The sequence below is a fragment of the Jaculus jaculus genome, chromosome 5 (assembly GCF_020740685.1).
Source record: "Jaculus jaculus isolate mJacJac1 chromosome 5, mJacJac1.mat.Y.cur, whole genome shotgun sequence".
In the NCBI taxonomy this organism is placed as follows: domain Eukaryota; kingdom Metazoa; phylum Chordata; class Mammalia; order Rodentia; family Dipodidae; genus Jaculus; species Jaculus jaculus.
In genome coordinates, this window is record NC_059106.1 from 5,287,489 (window position 1) to 5,308,276 (window position 20,788).

The 20,788-nt window shown below is 42.2% G+C and overlaps 1 protein-coding gene across 1 annotated transcript in view; it reads right to left on the minus strand.

Moving 5' to 3' along the window:
• Window positions 1-18,381, minus strand: part of LOC123460583 (coiled-coil domain-containing protein 7-like) — a 135,085-nt gene extending 116,704 nt beyond the window's left edge. The window contains exons 1-6 of the mRNA XM_045148613.1: window positions 18,154-18,381; window positions 14,371-14,399; window positions 10,663-10,846; window positions 5,145-5,211; window positions 1,063-1,176; window positions 583-684 (exon numbers count right to left, since the gene is read on the minus strand). Of these exons, the coding sequence (XP_045004548.1) occupies window positions 583-684; window positions 1,063-1,176; window positions 5,145-5,211; window positions 10,663-10,846; window positions 14,371-14,399; window positions 18,154-18,303 (646 nt within the window). The 5' untranslated portion in view covers window positions 18,304-18,381. The remainder of the gene's footprint in view (window positions 1-582; window positions 685-1,062; window positions 1,177-5,144; window positions 5,212-10,662; window positions 10,847-14,370; window positions 14,400-18,153) is intronic.
• Window positions 18,382-20,788: the final 2,407 nt, after the last annotated feature.

The window sequence follows — 20,788 nt, forward strand, 5'->3', positions numbered from 1 at the left end:
AGGAAATATGGCGTATGACTTGGACATGGGGAGAACGGGGTACTGCCGCCTGTAACACACAGTGAGGACTGGGGCTGGAGGGACGGCTCAGCAGTTAAGGCACTTGTCTGCAAAGCCTAAGGACCAGGTTCAATTTCCAGTGCCCACATAAAGCCAGCTGCACAAGGTGGTGCTTGTGTGTGGAGTTCATTTACAGTGGCTAGAGGTCCTGGTGTGACTTCTCTCTCTCTAATTAATATATATATGCCCCTGCCTTCACTGACGGGCAAGATGGTTGCTTTTGAAGGTCCAAATATCAACACAAGTTTTTAAGGTACCTTAAAAAGGCAAGCGTAGCCCCACTGAAGAAAGCTCCAGAATTTATAGATAGATAGATACATACATAGATAGATAGTTTTTTTTGAGGTAGGGTCTCACTCCAGCAGGACATTAATGATAGAATTCGCCCAAGATTCATAAGTATGAACAAAACAATTACCACAGAAAACTTTAAGCAAATGCAGTCATAGCCATGAACTGAGAATGAGAGCTCCCCTAAGTTCAACTGAAAGCAATTTTCTAGCATTTTAATTAGTTACTTACTATAAATATACTCATATCTGGTGGCTTCAAGATTCTCAATTTCAGACGGTGTTCTTGAAAGCATGGTCAAATTATCAGGAGACTTCACTGTTATAAAAAACGCTAAAGAGAGAAAAATAGAGAGATGAGACTTCTGGGTAGGCCACATCGTCAGTAATATTTTATGTCATTTGTGCAAAAGAGTGCAAAGCTAAATTCATCAAGTATGCACTGGAGCGCAAGGGAGGCCAGGGGGGAGGTGTGTGAATTGTCCTCGCCAGTGAGCTGGCGCACACCCGTCTACAAGGAGGAGTCACCGTAATGCGGTAGCAAGTGGCCAGTGCTTTCCCACCTTTCTCAGTTATTTTAGAGCGTGCACATTTGGGTTTTAAAAAAAAAAAAACTCTACAGAGCACATCTTCATCCATATTCATGACCCAGCGGAAGACTGTCTTGAGAGTTTAAGTTAGCAGCTTGGCGTCTCTGCAATGGGGCACCTGCCTCTGCGTCTCTTCCTTCGGGCCTGTTTCCGGGTCAGTTTAGGCAACTGGACTTCTGGGGATGCCTTTGTATCATCATCAACCTGAACTTTTTCTTCTGATTCGCCCTCATATTCTGCATTAAAAAGGAAAGAGAAACATTTACTCAGCACACTAAACAGAAAATCAGATCCGTTATGGAATATTTAGATTTCACAGTGAAAAACAAGCTTGGAGCATTCTCTCACGTGGTATCACGGAACTTGCCCAGATGTGCGATCTGGCATGGACACTGTGAGGCCACGTGTAGCAGACGTGCGCTGGACAGTCCCATTACTTGCAGGGCCTCATCCAACCAGCGGTGGGCGGGAGCGCAGCGCAGAGGGGCGGGAAGAGGCGGCTCCCAGGCTCCCTGCTCCCGACCTCAGACTTCCGAGGACCTGCACCCCGTCGGTGGCGAACTGCGAGGTCCAGGGGCAGGGGGCAGCTGGGCACGACCCCGAGCGAAGCCACCTGCGCTGCTGCTGGGGCGCAGACAGCGGTGGGCGGTGCCCAGCCTCCCGCGGGTGGCCGGGCTGTGCGGGGCGCGGGTGTCGGCCCTGCCTGACCCGCCCGCGTAAAGACGGGGACGGAGGGGCTGCCAGGGGCTGGGGAGACACTTGGTTTTCTCGCTGCACGTAGGCGGAAAAGGCACGCAGAAGAACGTGGGCTCTTCGTGCGCAGCCCAGGGAAGACAGACGCTCAAAAGGTTCCAGAGGAACCACAGCCCCTGCCTTCACTGACGGGCAAGAGGGTTGCTTCTGAAGGTCCAAATATCAACACAAGTTTTTAAGGCACCTTGAAAAGGCAAGCGTGGCCCCGCTGAAGGAAGCTCCAGAAGCCGACACAAAGGAAACGGACCTCTGGATTTCGGATTTCGGGAGAAAGACTGCAAACTGAAAGGCCCAAGAATTCAGAAGCTAAGAAATACTATCACGCTCCAAGGGGAGCTTAAGCGGACCCCTGCATACCTCAAACTCCAGGCTTTACTCTCTGTTGAAAGCAAGTGAAGAATCCCTCTTCTCACTATAACAGAGCCCGCTCCTAATACAAAACTAGGTGACAGGGCATGAGATAGCCCTCAAGGATAGGGAATGAGTAATGAAGTGAACCACTTATTTGATTTCTGTAAATAGCCTTACACTATAAGCCTTAATAGCCCACACTGTAAGCCTTAGTAGCTCGCATCATAAGCTGTAGCAGCCTACCTCAGACCACCAAGGTCATAGGAGGCTGATACCACACTCTGCTACCCCCACCTAAGGAATTGCGCAGAGGCTGACCTCCAAGGTCATAGGAGACTGGTACCACACTCTGCTACTCCCACCCAAGGACCTGCGCAAATGCCAACCACCAAGGTCATAAGAAAATGATTGGCCCACGAGGGGCTTGAACAAATTAAACTAATTGGCTTAGAAATTATGGGGTGGCACAAACTGACTGGCCAACACCCTGCGGGCTCCTAATATTAGAAAATGATTGGTCTAATGCACAGGCTTTGTTAGAAACCCTATAAAAACTGTCCCGTTCCTGCATTCGGGGCTCTGCAGTCCTCTACCCCTGTGAGGTGTACGACTGGGCCCCAGCGCGCTTGGAATAAAATCCTCTTGCAGTTTGCATCAAGACCGCTTCTCGTGAGTGATTTGGGGTGTCGCCTTATCCGGGCAGAGCGTGGGGGCCCCCTGCGGGGTTTTTTTCCCACAAAACCATCTGCCTTGAGCATGCGCAGTGAGCTAAGCTTCACCCAGCGGCGGCATCTGGGCGTGTGTGATGGGACTAGCCGAGGTGGGAAGACGCCCTCGACCGCAGCACCGTGCCAGGGAGAAAGTTAGCGCACAGCCGCGGTCCTCTCTCCACCGCCTGTGGACTCAACGCGACCAGCTCTGCTGCCATTCCCTTCTGCGTAACAGTGGCTGCTGAGCCTCAAGCCAGGAAGCAAGCTAAACCCTTCCTTCTCTCCTTACGTTTATGCGTGAACTAAATTAGAAGTTTAGCAAAGATATAAAAACTCTGAGAAAGGACAGAAATCCTGAAATGATACAAAAGTGGGCTGAAAAAAATCACTAGGGAGATTCAACAGAAGAATTAATGGGGTAGAAAAAAGAACCCATGAATTTAAAAAAAAAAAAAATCCTTTGTAATCATGAAGGCAGAGCAGCAAACAGAAAGGAATAAGGAAAAATTAGGGCAACCAAGAAAAGGAATGGGCCACCATCAAGCAGAAACACAAGTCCCAGGGGAAAGTAGAGATCTAATCTGAACAAGTAATCATCCCAAATTGCCAAGTGCGCCGGGAAAATATTATTCCAGCCAACATACACCAGGCATACAAGGAGAAATACTGCATGCTCTCACTCATGAAGCAAACCAAAGTCACAGAAGCAGAGAACAGAAGGGAAGGTGCAGAGGCAGGGGAGAGGGGATGAGATGTTGCCTAGAGACACAAAACCTCAGTTACGCAGAAAAACGAGGGAAGGGGTTATTTCTCACAGTTTCATGCGGACAGTAAACCAGTGTGTTGTATTGTTCAACACTCCTCAGAGCACATTTCAAATGTTCTCACGGCTTTCTCTCTGACAATGGACTGTCAGCTACAACAAGAGTATAATTAACAACAAAAATATAGACAAACTCAGCTTCAGACAACTGAACACTCCTGTATACTTAAGGACATGGTCTCAAATGTGAAAAAGCATCTAAAAATAAGATAAAATGTAGGCAAATCAAGCATCAGACAAAGAGTCAATACCCAGAATATAAAAAGCATGTTTATAAGAAACAGGCAAGACAGATGAAATAAAGAACCAAGGATCTGGTTGGACATCACTTCAGAAAACATATACAAATGAACTTATAAGCATGGGGAAAAGATGGTTATAGCATATTTAGGAAAAGAAAAACTTTGCAAGATTTCATTGACCTGTAGCATAAAACTTCAGAGACAGAAAGTAGATCAGAATTTACCAGAGACTGGTGGGGAAGGGAATGGGATATCATTTGTTTCATTGTGTTGAAAAGTTGTGGAAATAGATGTGTTGGCTGCCCAACACTGAGAATGTAATTAATTCCATGGTTTGTTTTTTATTTGTTGGCACTGGGGATTGAACCCACAGCCTTGCATATGCAAAGTAGAGACTCTACTCTCGAGCCACATCACACTTTAAGATGGTTAAAATGGCAAATTTTGCTCAAGTTTGTTTGTTGTTTTTTTTTTTTTTTTAATGAGTCAGGGCAATGACTTGCTATGCCAGGGCCACCAGCCACTGCAATCAAGCTCCAGATGCGTGCGCCCCCTGGTGGGCATGTGCACCACTGAGTGCTTGAGTCATTGCGCCTCTGGCTAACATGGGACCTGGAGAGTCAAATATGAGTTCTTAGGCCTCACGGGAAGTGCTTTAACTGCTAAGCCATCTCTCCAGCCCTCAAGTTGGTTTTGAAATTAAAACTTTTAAGGTAATTCTGTTCAACTCCTGTTGAAAATTCATGGTAGACTCTGAATCCTGACCATAGTGAGGAATACATGTCTCAGGTAGGAAACTGTCAGAGGAGAAAGGGCAGAGGCATTCTCTGATCAAAACACAACAGCTGACGTTCCTGCTCCTTGCATCCTAACCATTTCAACTCATTTTGAAAATTTAGGCCAGTGCAATACAATATAAACCGGTGTGAAGACAGATACGTGATGAACATTGTTTACCTTTGTTTTCAAATAGGTTCCCTCCCACCCATCAAAGTACTAGCAAAACGCCGAGCATTCCCATCAGAAATCACCTCCTCTGATACTCTCAGCTACATTTCTGATATGCTAAGTGGCTGGGATGCCACATTCTCCCAGCGGGCTGAAGATGCCACTATCCCTTTCCATAGACCTTAGTTGACATGGACTCTGAGTGAAGCAATGAGAGTACATCACATTAGTTTTTATAAAATTCAGTATGCATTTACATTTTCTGTGGCAAAGTTACTTTGGCATTTAATAATGTTCTTCATTCATGCATTTGTAATTCTAACAGAGGAACATGCAATCCTTCATGTTTCATGTTACAGAACAGAAAATCATTTTACCTTCAAAGCTTCCTATGTCTGAGTAAGGCTGGTCAGTGGTTATTTGAAAGTTTTCTAATTCATCTGCCTTAATGACAAAGAAAAAAATAGTTACCAATTTTATATCTCAAAATTCAAATTACTTTATATTAAGGAGAAATCTAGTTTCCATTCTCTATTGCAATTTCACTGCACCAACGTTCCTTTTGTCATTATTTCCTGAATTTATTAGTTATAAAGTGTGACCGATTCATGGAACTGAGCCACATTTGGGGATAATGAGACTAATGGGAGCCCAGGATATGCAGTGAGCTCCTTATAAATAGCTCCCAATTAACCAAGACAACATTTCAGTCTTGTGCACATTAATGTCCTAGCCATCTTACATATTTAGACAATGTCCAATGGCTTACTAAGTTCCCTTCCTGAGGACACTTTAATAACATCAATGACAAAACATACTCTGGGACTTCTGGGTAAGATGGCTGCATAGGAGTCACTCCAAACCAGCCTAAGGTGAGATTTAAGCAAAACCACAGCAAAATATACTTTTCTTCCAAAAAGTGAAGGTGTATAGCTTTTATCAGACACAGTGGAGAAGCAAGAAAGACCAAGATTGACCAGAAGGGAGGAAACTGGCCAGAATCCCACAGAGGTGCTTGTGGCCCGAGCAGATCTGAGCACCCTCCTGGCCTGATGTCCAGCTGAAGGAGCAAAGGCCAAACAAGGGTTTTTTTTTTCCAGCCTCATCAAACCTGAAGGGGAGGCAGCAGAGATCAGCTAAGGAGCTGCTGAAAGGGACCCAGGTGGGGCCAGCTGAGCAGTTCCAGCACAGCTGCAGGCTTCCTGCGCTCTCCCCTCCCCCAAACGACAGAAACTCCAACCTCTGGAGAATGCATCCGGCCCCCCACCCCCGCAGCAGGGCATCCAGTACAGCTGACCAGAGCACCAGATGCACAGCACAACACGGGATGGAGGTGGGCACTCAGCATTGGTGGCTTCTTCACAGAAATAGAAAAAAAGAATCCTAAACTTCATTTGGAAGTACAAACAAAACAAAATAAAACAATAAACCTCAAATAGCCAAAACAACTTTGAGCAACAAAACTAAGGGTGGTGGCATCCCCATACCCAATTTTAAGCTACATTACAAAGCCATAGTAGCAAAAACAGCATGGTACTGGCACAAAGACAGATATGTAGATCAATGGAACAGAATAGAGGACCCAGATATTAATCCAGGCAGCTATAGACATCTGATTTTTGACAAAAATGGCAAAATTGTTTATTGGATAAAAGACAGCCTCTTCAACAAGTTGTGCTGGGAAAACTGGATATCTATATGTGGAAGGATGAAAAGAGATCCTTGCCTTTCTCTGTGCACAATAATCAAGTCAAAATGCATCAGGGACCTTAATGTCAGACCTGAAACTCTGAAACTGCTATAGGAAACATAAGGAAAACCCTTCATCATATTGGCATAGGCAATGACTTTCTGAATATAACCCCAGTTGCTCAGGAAATAAAACCACTGGGACCTCATGAAATTACAAAGCTTCTGTACATCAAAGACACTGTGAATAGAGCAAAGAGACAACCTACAGAATGGGAGGAAATCGTTGCCAGCTATACATCTGACAGAGGATTAATATCCAGAATATATACAGAATTCAAAAGATAAAACAATAAGAAATCAAACAAACCAATTAAAAAATGGGCTATGGAACTAAATAAAGAGTTCTCAAAGGAAGTAATAAAGATGTCATATAAACATCTAAAAAAGTGTTCTACATCCTCAGCCACCAGGGAAATGCAAATTAAAACTACTTTGAGATTCCATCTCACTCCTGTCAGAATGATTATCATCAAGAAAAAAAAATGACAATAAATGTTGGCAAGGATATGGAAAAAGGGGAACCCTTCTACACAGTTGGTGGGAATGTAGACTGGTATAGCCATCATGGAAATCAGTGTGGAGGTTCTTGAAACAGCTAAAAATAGATTTACATATGATCTAGCTATAGCACTGCTGGGCATATATCCTAACAACTCTTCTCGCTGCCTTAGAGATACTTGCACAACCATGTTTATTGCTGCTCTATTCTCAATAGCTAGGAAATGGTCCCTCAACAGGTGAATCAATAATAAAGATGTGGTAAATTTACACAACAGAGTTCTATTCCGTGGTAAAGAAAAATGAAATTATGAAACTTGCAGGGGAATGGATGATCTGGAAAGGATTATATTAACTGAGGTAACCCATTTAGAAAGCCAAATGGCACATGTTCTCTCTCATATGTGGAACCTAGCTACAAATGTGTAGACTTGTATGTGTGAACTAGAACCAAAAATTGTTAGCAGAGGCCAGTAATCTAGAAAAACGCCGTAAGTGAGGGAGGAGAGGGAAGGACTTAAGGGGATGGTATTGTACATATGTAAGTAGAAGAGAAGATTACAGGGAGGGGAAAGGCCTAAGCATGGCCAGGGGAAGAGACTGAATAAAAAGAAGGGGAGGTCAATCAAAATTCAAGATATTCTGAATAAGACAGATGAAAACCTACTTTTTTGGATGATGGCACATCCAGAAGCCATAGATTGTTACTAAAAAATTTTCAGTGCCAAGGATGGGATATCTTCCAGTGAGTTGTTGGCCAGGAAGGTCCCTGTTGCCTCCAAAATATTACAGGCTATTGCCAAGGCCCTTGGTTTCCCATGAGAAACAGATAGTAAGACCCTATTGCTGAAGACTTCACATGCCTGTGCAGCAAGGTCACTGAGAAATCAAGCTGAAAACCTCCTCCCTGTAGACCAGACAACTGAAAGCTGGAAAAAGCTGCACTACATGCAGCCCTATGGGAGACAGAAGTCATCTGTGGTGAAAACAGTAGACACTGGAGGCCTCAAGTTTGGCCAGACCAGCCAAATGACTGAACAGGTGCAATAGTGGCATGTCTGCTCTAGAGGAAACTAACTGCTCTTTAAGTGGACTGGAGGCCTGCTCTATGGGAGTGAATACATGCCTGGTTCTGAAAACCTAATCAAAAGCCTATGGCAGGGCTGGAGAGATGGCTTAGCGGTTAAGCGCTTGCCTGTGAAGCCTAAGGACCCCGGTTCGAGGCTCGGTTCCCCAGGTCCCACGTTAGCCAGATGCACAAGGGGGCGCACGCGTCTGGAGTTCGTTTGCAGAGGCTGGAAGCCCTGGCGCACCCATTCTCTCTCTCTCTCTCCCTCTATGTCTTTCTCTCTGTGTCTGTCGCTCTCAAATAAATTAAAAAAAAAAATTTTAAAAAAAAAAAAAGCCTATGGCAGGGGAGGTCATGAGCCTTAGGGGTATAGAGCCTGCTCTTCTCTGGTTAAATGCATATATTATCCTCACCAAACTGCCAGTAAGCACTACACTTAATGTCCATATTCATATAGTAATGCTACTCTCACTTTTGGTTAGAGAAGCTTCTCTTTTCTGATGGTGGTGACCACTGGAATGACCCAAAAGGCAACATAGTGCTGAGAAGAAGTGACAGGTGAGTGTCCAGCACTGAAACATCTCTATCACACCCTCCAAGGCTCAGGGTCCATTGCAGAAGAGGTGACAGAAAGGATGTAAGAGCCAAAGGAAGGGCATGATTCCTTACAATGCAACTGTCCAGACAGAAATTAGTCTTGATATCCATGACCTCACAGTGCCTAGCAATAACTTCACAAGAGCCTCATAATAGGAGAAAAAAATGATGACATCAAAACAAAAGAGTAAGAGAGAGAGAGAGGAGATATGATGGAGAGTGGAGTTGTGAAGGGAAAGTAGGGGATGGAGGGAATTATCATGGTTTATTATCTGTAAGTATAGGAGATGTCAATAATAAAATTATGCATAAAATATATATACTGTTCATAGATGTCACATGGGCTTATTTTCTTCTTTACCCCTGCATTTTTGCTCAAAGGTATCCTTAACTAAATTCTTTTCAGATTGAAGCAATCCTTAGTTTCCCAGGTCTTATTTAAAAGCATATTAAATTACTTCAAAATGATTATGCTTTTATAAACAAATCACTACTTTACAAGAATCTTTTTAAAATTTTTTTAAATTTTATTTATTTGACAGAGAAAGATGGAGAGAGAGAGGGAGAGAGACAGAGAGAGACAATATGGGCACACCAGGGCCTCCATCCACTGCAAACAAATTCCAGATGCATGCACCCCCTTGTGCATCTGGCTAAGGTGGGTCCTAGGGAATTGAACCTCGGTCCTTTGGCTTTGCAGGCAAATGCCTTAACCACTAAGAATCTTTGTAAATGAATTTGAAATAAAAATAAAAATAAAGGGCTGGAGAGATGGCTTAGCGGTTAAGCGCTTGCCTGTGAAGCCTAAGGACCCCGGTTCGAGGCTCGGTTCCCCAGGTCCCACGTTAGCCAGATGCACAAGGGGGCGCACGCGTCTGGAGTTCGTTTGCAGAGGCTGGAAGCCCTGGCGCGCCCATTCTCTCTCTCTCCCTCTATCTGTCTTTCTCTCTGTGTCTGTTGCTCTCAAATAAATAAATTAAAAAAAATTTATAAAAATAAAAATAAAAACTAAAAATTTCCCTCATCTTAAGAATGACACCTGGGCTGGAGAGATGGCTTAGCAGTTAAGTGCTTGCCTGTGAAACCTAAGGACCCCAGTTCAAGGCTCAATTCTCTAGGACCCACATTAGCCAGATGCACGAGGGGGTGAACATGTCTGGAGTTTGTTGCAGTGGCTGGAGGCCCTGGAGAACCCATTCTCTCTCTATATATATATATCTGCCTTTCTCTCTGTGTCTGTCACTCTCAAATAATAAAATAATAAAAAATAATAAAAAAGAATGACACCTTTTATTACTAGTATTATGATATAAATCCCAGCTTTGTGTCAATTCTAATTCACATGTTTTAAATCATAATTTTGTACTTAAAATCCCAGATATTATTCCAATATTCTAATGTAGACCAGCAGTATTAAAAAGCAAACTTTCCCCAGGCATGGTGACACATGCCTTTAATCCCAGCACTTGGGAGGCAGAAGTAGGGGGATCACCATGAGTTTGAGGCCACCCTGAGACTCCATAGTGAATTCCAGGTCAGCCTAGGAGAGAGTGAGACCCTACCTTGAAAAACCAAAAAAAAAAAAAAAAAAAAAAAGCAAACTTTCAGGCTGGAGAGATGGCTTAGTGGTTAAGCGCTTGCCTGTGAAGCCTAAGGACCCTGGTTTGAGGCTCGATTACCCAGGACCCAGGTTAGCCAGATGCACAAGGGGGTACATGCTTGTGGAGTTTGTTTGCAGTGGCTAAAGGCCCTGGAGCGCCCATTCTCTCTCTCTCTCTGTCTCTGTCTTTCTTTGTCAAACATATTTAAAAAATTTTTTTAAATTAAAAAGAATAAGAAAACAAATTAAATTTATATTAAAAAAGCAAGCTTTCCTTGCCTTGAAGTAGTTAGTAAATAAACATTTTGTCAGCATTCATTCACAACAGTGAAGCTACTGAACCAGAATAAGCAACTTCCACATGACTGCTGAAACACACCTTCGATCTTTCCTCAGCGTTGGCAAATGATGCCCCAGCTTCTTTGTCCTGAGAGGATGTCTCAGGAAGTGAGTCTTGATTGTCTGACTTCTCAGGCTCTGGCAGAGTTGTGGAGGGCATGTCTTTATGAACCAGGACGTAATAATTACTCTCTGTACCAGAGCTTGCTTCTTTCACCTCTGGGCTTTAGAATCACAAAACATCTAGTATTAGATTCAGCAAAGAATATTTTATTTGCAAATGAAGAAGCATTTTTATAATTGGAAAGGATAAAAAGTCAGCAATTATGATCAGTCTCTAAGTCATGGTAATACAAACATGAAATTGATACTGGACAACTTAAAGGTAGTAATACATCTTCTGAGATTTAAGGTTAAGGCACTTATCTGCAAAGCCAAAGGACCCAGGTTTGATTCCCCAGGACCCACATAAGTCAGACGCACAAGGTGGCATTTGGATCTGGAGTTTGTTCGCAGTGGCTGGTATTATCTATAATCATACATGATATGGAATGCATTCCTATATATAATAAAGGTCTTAGGTCAAAGGATGCAATGTAGTGTAACTTAAAACAATTGCAAAAATAAAATTTACAGAAAATTTCATCATATTATAAAAGTCAAAAGTCATCTTAGGGCTGGAGAGGTTGATTAGTGGTTAAGGTGCTTGATTGTAAACCTAAGAACGTGTTGAAATCCCCAGATTCCATGCAAGCCCGACACGCAGTGACACAAGCGCACAATGTCACACACGTGCACGGGGGCACACGCATCTGGAGCTCGTTTGCAGTTGCTGAAGGCCCTGGCACGACCATTCTTTATCTGCTTATTTCTCTCTCCCCCCACCCACAAATAAAATAAGTTGTCTTAAACATTGATAAATTTTAAGAAATGGAAAACATCATTGGCTAAATCTTCAGCATGACTTGTACCTCAAAAGAATAGCATTTGCCCCATGGGATGTTTTACCTCTGCAGCTTCTGACATGATTAAGTTCCTCTACAATCCCACACCTAATAAGTGTGTAAGACAGTTAATTGTGGAAATTAGGACATTTTGTCTAGAGTTCATTAATGTAATGTAAATTTGCTTTTGTGGTTTAGTTTATCCTATTAAACTTGAGAAAAAAAATTTAGTAGGTTTTTATTTCCTATTCAGAAAACCCTTTTTCTCAATCTAACTAACTAATCTAAATTACCCTTCTGTGAGTGTTGATTGGGGTGTTGTGGTGTGGATGTAAACTGTCCACCCCTCTCCCAGGATCACGGTGTGTGAGCTGACATCACGTCTTCTTCCAGTGCTTCCCATTAACCCGCCGAGGCAGGGTCTCTCTTACTGGAGCCCAGAGTTCACTGGTTCCTTTAGTCGAGCTCACCAGCTTGTCCCAGGGGGCCCCTGACACCGCCTCCCCAGAGCTGAGATTACTGGTGGGCTGGCACATGCTCCTGGCATGTCCATAGGTGCCAGGGGATCGCCACACTTACAAGGCACGTGCTCTATCCATTGAGCAACCTCGATGGCCCCGTAAGATAGCATATGAAGGCCATGTTTCTGTCTTGCAAAGCATTCCAAAGAGGTCTGTCAACTCAGTTAGCAGCAACTCAATGTTAAATATTAAAACAAGTTATGTTGGAAGTTACCGCTCTGTTTTCTTACAGGGGACAAATTACTGACTTTGCAGCGCAGCATTTTCACAGTCTGCACTACCCTGTTTCCTCAGAAAAACTCTAGAAATAAGTCAGGCTCTACCATAATCTGAGCATGAAAATAAGAGTATTATGTTTTATTTCTCTTTGAGCGGAGTTCATCAGAAGGTTGGGGTTCCATGAGTTTGAGAGTATTATAAATGCTCCCGAGCACACGAATATCCATAGCTCTGGCCATTTGTATCTCAATGTAAGGGAGTGCATGCAAGACTCACCCATAATAAGTCTGCAAAGCAAAAGTATACATAATATTAATTGTCCTTTATAATACAAAAGGCATACGGTACTAACTTATTATTTATTTATATTACTGCAGCGTGGGGGGTAAACACTGAGCTGGCCACATGCTGTGCAAGTGGTCTACCACTGAACTACACTCCTAACCGGGAAGCATATTCTTTAAAAACACAGTCAGTACAAGCCAGGCGTGGTGGCGCACGCCTTTAATCCCAGCACTTGGGAGGTAGAGGTAGGAGGATCGCCGTGAGTTCGAGGCCACCCTGAGACTACATAGTTAATTCCAGGTTATCCTGGACCAGAGGGAGACTCTACCTCAAAAAACATGTGTGTGTGTGTGTGTGTGTGTGTGTGTGTGTGTATGTATGTATTACAAACATTAAAAATGGGACCCAAGCCAAGAGTGGTGACACACGCCTTTAATCCCAGCACTAGGGAGGCAGAGGTAGGAGGATCACTGTGAGATCGAGACCACCCTGAGACTACAGAGTGAATTCCAGATCAGCCAGGACTAGAGTGACAACCCACCTCAAAAAAAAAAAAAACTAACTAACTAAATAATAATAATAATAAAAAGGACCCAATACTTACTAATTTTCCTGGGTCTGAAATTTAGAAATATTATAGATAGTAATGAAGCACAGAAGAGTACACTTGCATATCTTTAAACTTTTATTTTACTGTTTCATTTATTTGAGAGAGACAAAAAGCAGAAGGAGTGAGTATGGATGCACCAGAGCCGCTTGCCACTGCAAACTCCAGATTCATGCCCAACTTGGTGCACCTGGCTTTATGTGGGCAACAGGGAATCAAACCCAGGCAATCTGGCTTTGAAAACTTTAAGTGCTAAACTGTCTTTAGACATTTTTTTTTCATGGTGATAAAAGCCAAAATTTTACACACCTGGCTTTGTATAAATAACTACCCATGCAATAAGTCATGTTAGCAGCAAAAAGGAAACAACAACTATTTATCTTCTCCAAATGGCACTCTAACTGTCATGGAAAGAACTTGTTGCTACTCTTAAGGCATATGGCACAGGCTTACTATTTATTAACTGCACAGGTCTCGGGGTAATCACAATATGCTATTCAAATAGCCCACTGGTGAAAAGTGTAAGACCTATTTGGATGAGTCAATGGACTAACCAGTTATATGCATTCATATGAGCAAATATATGAATTAACTAGGAAAAATTAAAGAATGTTTTAAAGAGAGTGTATGGTGGATACTGTCCATGCATTTTGATAACCACATTAAAAAGAAGAGTCCATTCCTTACCCAGGAAATTTAATTATGCTAGTTATTAGTTTACATTTTTCACTTTAAAATTCTTATTTTTTTGACTGTATTAAAACTTGTGTATTTTGATATCTAAAGTTTCAGGAAGGCTAGAAAGATGGCTTAGCAGTTAAGGTGCTTGCCTGAAAAGCCAAAGGACCCACATTCAATTCCCCAGGACCCACGTAAGTCAGATGCACAAGGTGACACATGAGTCTGGAGTTTGTTTTCAGCAGCTAAAGGCTCTAGTACGCCCATTCTCTCTTCCTTCCCCCGCCCCGCCTCTCTCTCTTTCAAATAAATAAAAATAAAGTCTCAAGCATTCTGTTTTTAGAATTAGATTCAAGGAAAAGAGCATAATATTGTAAGACAGGATATAAATAGAGAAGTTTTAGATTCTGGATTCATTTTGGCTATTTTTATTACTTCATTATATAAACTGAAAAAATTATGGAAAGAACAAAATATTGAAAACATGTTTTTACCTTTCATCTTCTTCTTCATCATATATGACCTATGATAAAGATAAAATTAAATTTATCACAAACATATATATGATGTTCTATTCAGAAAGTGTCCAAAATTTGTTTCTTAATATGACAATTATATAAAACTAACATTTCAGAAAGGCTAGGAAATTATATTATTTGTGAAAGGTTATTTATTTTTTTAATGAAAGGAAGTAAGAGTGAGGGCAAGAGGGAGAGAGAAGGAGAGAATTGGCATGCCAGTGCCTCCAGCTACTGTAATCAAACTCCAGACATGTGTGCCACTTTGTGCGCATGTGCAACCTTGCACATGCCTCACCTTGTGCATCTGGCTTATGTGGGATCTGGGGAGTCAAACATGGGTCCTTAGGCTTTGCAGGCAAGCACCTTAACCACTAAGCCATCTCTCCAGCCCAGTTATATTTTCAATATACAAATTTATCTTAAATTTACTCATTACTTAATCTTATCCCTTGATATATTCCTTTTAAGGTTTATAAAGCTAATTTATAACTTTTTAATTTATATTGACAATGGGTATTAAAATGCTTCCTGATGTGCTTGATGCAAATAAGACCTGTGGCCTTACAAACCTGACGTCATTAACAGGTTGTCTCTGGTGAACAGCAGCAGGTGTTTCCCTGCATCCTACCTGCTGCCTCTGGCTTTTACTCAGACCTGTGTTTCCCCAGCTGTGCTTCCTTCATACAGATGTGAGCTGCCTCCATCTTTCCTATCCCGTAGCAATGACATCTACATGGCCACCAAAATCATTTCTTTCTTCTGAGGGACATTGCTAGTCTACATTTCTACATTCACCTACAGTTACATGTGGAAAATAGAAAGTGGGAGAAGGTGTGTGGACCACTTTCAGCCCGGGCACTGAATGTTGTTCATTGTCTGCCCTCCATCTTCTTGATACCAGCGAGGTCTGGTACAATGGTAAGGATTCCACATGCTGTGGCACGTGATGATGTAAAGAACCCTCTACCACTAAGACTGGCTCTGAACTACCCTGAACTATTGGCAGAACAAAATAAACTACTGTGCTAGAGTCACTATAAATTTTGTGCCTGCATGTCACATGAGCAAGCCTGTGTATCAACTAGCATATCACATGGAATTTTCATACAGGCCATGCAAGTAGGACAGAGCTAAAAAAAAAAAAAAATCTTACAATAGGGGCTGGAGAGATGGCTTAGCAGTTAAGCGCTTGCCTTTGAAGCCTAAGGACCCTGGTTTGAGGTTCATTTTCCCAGAATCCACGTTAGCAAGATGCACAAGGGGGTGCATGTGTCTGGAGTTTGTTTGCAGTGGCTGGAAGCCCTGGTGTGCCCATTCCCTCTCTCTCTCTCTCTTTCTCTCTCTCTTTCTCTCTTTCTCTCTCTGTCTGTCACTCTCAAATAAATAAATAAAAATAAGCAACAACAAAAAAACTTACAACATAATTTTACATAGTGCTCAAAACATACAAAAGCAGATCATAAATATGATTACATCCTCTCTCTCCATATATATATATATATATATATATATATATATACACACACACACATACACATACATATACATACATAGTACTTGGGGGAAGTTAAGCTATTGGCATAATATATATATTATTTATTTGCAAGCAGAGAAAGACAGAGAGAGGGAGAAAGACTGGGCACACCAGGGCCTTCAGCCACTGTAAACAAACTCCAGACTCACGCACCACTTTGTGCATCTGACTTACATGGGTTCTGGGAATCGAACCTAGATCCTTGGGCTTTGCAGGCAAATTCCTTAATCACTAAACCAGGCTCCTCACTATATTTTAATATACATGTGTGTGTGCTCAAGTGTGAGTGTGTATGTGTTTGTGTGTGTGTAGGTGTGCATGCATCTTCAGATCAGAGGACAGTCTTGTGTGTCCTCCTCAGGAATTTTGTCTGCTTCCCTTGGGACATGATCTCTCACTCACCCGGAGCTCAACAAGGGGGCTAGACTGGCTTTCCAGCAGGTTCTGGGGCTCCACCTCTGTCTCTCACTCCTCTGTGCTGGATTACAACCATGTGCCGGGTGTCTGGCATTCTACATGGATTCCGGGGACCCGAACCAGGTCATTATGCTTGCGGGACAAATGCCTTATTGACTGAACTGTTCCCCAGCTCATTCACTAGCATCTTTGCTGCCTCTCACTGATTACAGATGGGCAGATAACCACATCTAGTTCCTGACAGAGGTGACGGCCATCCTTGCCCTTCCTATGAGTTAATGATACTTGCTCTCCAACATATCATTGCAAATATGACAAGAATTTCCATAATATAATCTAACGTTCAGTAGCAGAGACGCAAATATTTTTCCTGCACTACTTTCAGGTTTTAGGTTTCTATCTGCAGTGGCGTGAGGTAACAACGTGGCATCTTTGTGAAGTCCAGAAACGAGAGCGCTGGTAGTCAGCCACATCAAGGGAGAAGACGGAAGCCTGACAGTCGCAGTGCGCCAGCCATCAGGGGCTGCCATGGTAACCAGGAAAGCTGCAGTAACAAACCATGGAGTAAGCATATTTATAATATATACAAACAACCTTTTTAAACCCTGGGATCAATAAAAAAGAGTAATACATGTGACTCACCAGGGCACAATTCACTTTCTTTAAAAGCATAGATCTTGGGCTGGAGAGATAGCTTAGTGGTTAAGGCAAAGCCAAAAGCTCCAGGTTTGATTCCCCGGGACCCACGTTAGCCAGATGAACAAGGTGGCGCATGCGTTTGGAGTTCATTTGGCGCGCCTATATTCTCCCTCCCTCTCTGTCTCTCAAATAAATTAATTAAAAATTTAAAAACATAGATCTTATGTGTTACCCTGCCTAAAATCTCTCAGTGGCTCTTCCTTTTTGGGTGTTTAAAACCAAACTGCTTAACTTAGCACTGAGGAGTTTTCAGTCTTGCACTGGTTAATTCCGGTGTACAACCTCTAAAATGGCCAAAGACTTGTGCTTGCTGTTCTTGCAGGTGATTGGCAAAGTCTCCTCTTCCAAGAGGTCTGATTCTAACGTACATTACAACTAAAAGCTCAGGAGCTTCTGATGAACAGGGTATGGCAAAAATGATGGGACGTTGCCTCCAAGATCAGGCAAATCTGTCTCTCTGTCTCTACTTCTCATTTCCTGTCTCCACTCGTCTCCTGTCTCCCTCCACCTCACTTCTGCATTGGTGACCATGATGACGATGGTGACGACTGCTTCTGGCTGCCATGCACATGTTCAAGCATTTGTCTGCTGGGATATTTTCCTTCCAATGGTACAACCTGCAGGAATCAGCACTTATTTTGGCCCACATCATTTCCCGACTTTGATTGACTACTTGGGGGAAGTTAAGCCATTGGCATAAATCAATAGTTTTCCTGATCTATAATTAAACTTAAAAGTCCAAAGCAATGAAAAGAATAATAATGTATACAATGAAGTAAGTAAAGATATGCAAAATAGGGCTGGAGGAATGGCTTAGCGGTTAAGCGCTTGCCTATGAAGCCTAAGGATCTGGGTTCGAGGCTCGATTTCCCTAGGACCCACGTTAGCCAGATGCACAAGGAGGCGCACGCATCTGGAAATTGTCTGCAGTGGCTGGAGGCCCTGGCGCGCCCTTTCTCTCTCTCTCTCTCTCTCCCTCTCTCTGTCTCTGCTTCTTTCTCTGTCTGTTGCTCTCCAATAATAAATAAATTAAAATAAACAAAAAATAGATATGGAAGATAAATTTATCGCTGCGCATATGCTGACGACTGCTGCTGCTTCCTTACCTCGGCGTATTTACTGGGATGTGAAACGAACAGCGTCCTTGACTGTCTCTCGGCGAGCGCAGTCTTTGAGTCGCCGTACCCGACTTTGGTTCTGCTGTAACTCGTCTGCATGCTCGCCCTGCTCGCCCCTTCAGCCTTAAGCATCTCCATCCTTTGATTTAGGACATATTCCAGCTGGTTCTTACTTCTCTCCACCTCCTGTTTGGAGGAAAGCAGTTTGGAGGCATTAGCTCCTGTGTCACTTCCCTGCACGTGCGCAGCCGCCGCGGTGCGCTGTGGGCGCGTGGCCCGTGCGCGCAGACGCGCCGCCCAGCAGCGCGGGTGCAGAAGCGAGAGGAGAGCCGCGGCCGCCTGCCCACTGCTTACCTGCCCGTTTCCCTGGCATGAGGTCTGTTTCTGGACCCAGGCCTGATGGGTTCCAGGTATGCAGGGCCGTGCCCAGCTTTTGTTACATGGGTGCTGGGCAATCAAATTCAAGAGGCATCAGGACCTCACGCTCGCTTGGCAAGTGCTCTGACCCACTCGTCACCTTTCCCAGCCCCTTTGAGTCATTTTCATGTCAATGCTGCAGCCTTCAGGAATCTGCGCATGTGTAGACCCACACGCTCTCTCAATTCTTACTTACTAGCTGGAGGGAGTTAAGTTAAAACATTGGTGCAGGGCTGGAGAGATGGCTTAGTGGTTAAGCGCTTGCCTATGGAGCCTAAGGACCCCGGTTCGAGGCTCGATTCCCCAGGTCCCACGTTAGCCAGATGCACAAGGGGGCGCACGTGTCTGGAGTTCGTTTGCAGAGGCTGGAAGCCCTGGCGCGCCCATTCTCAATCTCACTCTCTCTATCTGCCTCTTTCTCTCTCTGTCACTCTCAAATAAGTAAATAAAAATGAACAAAAAAAAATTAAAAAAAAAAAAACATTGGTGCAATCAATAATTCTATATTTTTACAAGTAGGATTAAAATGTTGAAAAAGTCTTCCACTTTTATTTTGTTTATTATACTTTCATATATTGAAACATATTGAAAATTAGACATATTCCCATCAGGCTAAAATTCCCATGCTTATTAAAACCCAGAAATTTTTCTAAATTGCTGTTTTAATGAAATGAACAATGAATAGAAGAAAATATGAAAAATTATGTCTTATAGGATGAAAGACTTCTTTAGGATGTTATTTTTTTGGAATTTTTATCACAAAGAATATAAACATAAATTCACTTTTTAATAACTCACCAATTAGAGAAAATCAGCCAGTGTTCCGAGGCATGATCTTTTAATTTCTAACCAGACTGGGTAAACATCTGTCTTTACATTTTAACTGTTATGTACGTTGTAGTACCGTATGCACTCGCATGCTGTTTTCATTAAATAATGTCACAGGTATGGTTGTATTACAAAATATGTATTTATTCGAATAAGTAGTGGAGGCATTATTTAGTATATATGGTAAAGTGGCATAATTCATATTGTGAATTCATTATTGGTCAACATTTTGGTCATTTGAAATTTTTTTCTACGAAAAATGCATTAAACATGTGAGTTAAAATTTATGTACAATTTTGTTTTTTAGGATAGACTTTAGAAGTACACTTGTTGAATGAAATGCCTTGATGTTCATACTTTCATTGCATATTTTTTTCCAGAAAAGTACTAATTCATACTTATAATGGAAGCATGTAAAAGAGTGTTTAAGTTGGCATATTTTTGTTAATATTAGGTACTTATGTTCGTTAAATCTTTAGCAAAATGGTGTGTTCACAATATCTATCCCACTGCTAAACTACATTCAATAATTGTTGGCATGTATTTGCCACATGCATTGAGCATATGTGTTTCTGAGTAAGGACTTGTCTATTTTTGTCTTTTGTGTATTTATGTAGAGCTAGCTATCTTTCTTGTAGGTTTATGACATATATTCATATAAATTATTTGATACTTTCTATTTGTATTCATATCTCATTTGCTTACCATAAATCTTTTACGTTTAGTAGAATCAAATTCATTAGCACATCCCTTTGGGTTAGAGTATTTAGAAAGCTTTGCTGCTCCAACAGTATCTAACCTTTTGACACTCTTACATGACGTTGTCATACAAATACACTCGGCTCAATTCACAGCCATGCTGGGATATAGGCTGCCCAGAAGCCACAGTGTGGACATGTCTGTGGCTAGTTAATAATATTATGATATCATTCAATATTCATTTGTTACACTCTTATCATTCCAAAATGATCTATAAATTATTTTGTTATAGTTTAGGTAAGAGAAGCCTAAAGTTTTAATCTAAATGGTTATTTTGTGTGCCTAGCTTACCCTTCTATGAAAACTTTTAGCACTATAAATTTATGAAATACTGCTATTATAATCATTTGACTGTGTCCTGGAACTTTCCATTCCAGAACAGGACAGAACTTCAGTGCTTTCAGTGCACTGAAATTTTACATTACATACTGGTTTTTGAAAGAGTGTGTATTCCTCAATTGTTCTTTTCATAATTATCAGTTTCCTGGCCCTTTAAATTTTATAATAATTTCATTATGCTCAAAAATTATCTCATAGTCTAGGAAGATGGCTCACGAGGGAAGAGTACTTGCCATGCAAGGGTGAGGTCTGAGTCTCCCTGAGTTCAATCCCGACCAAC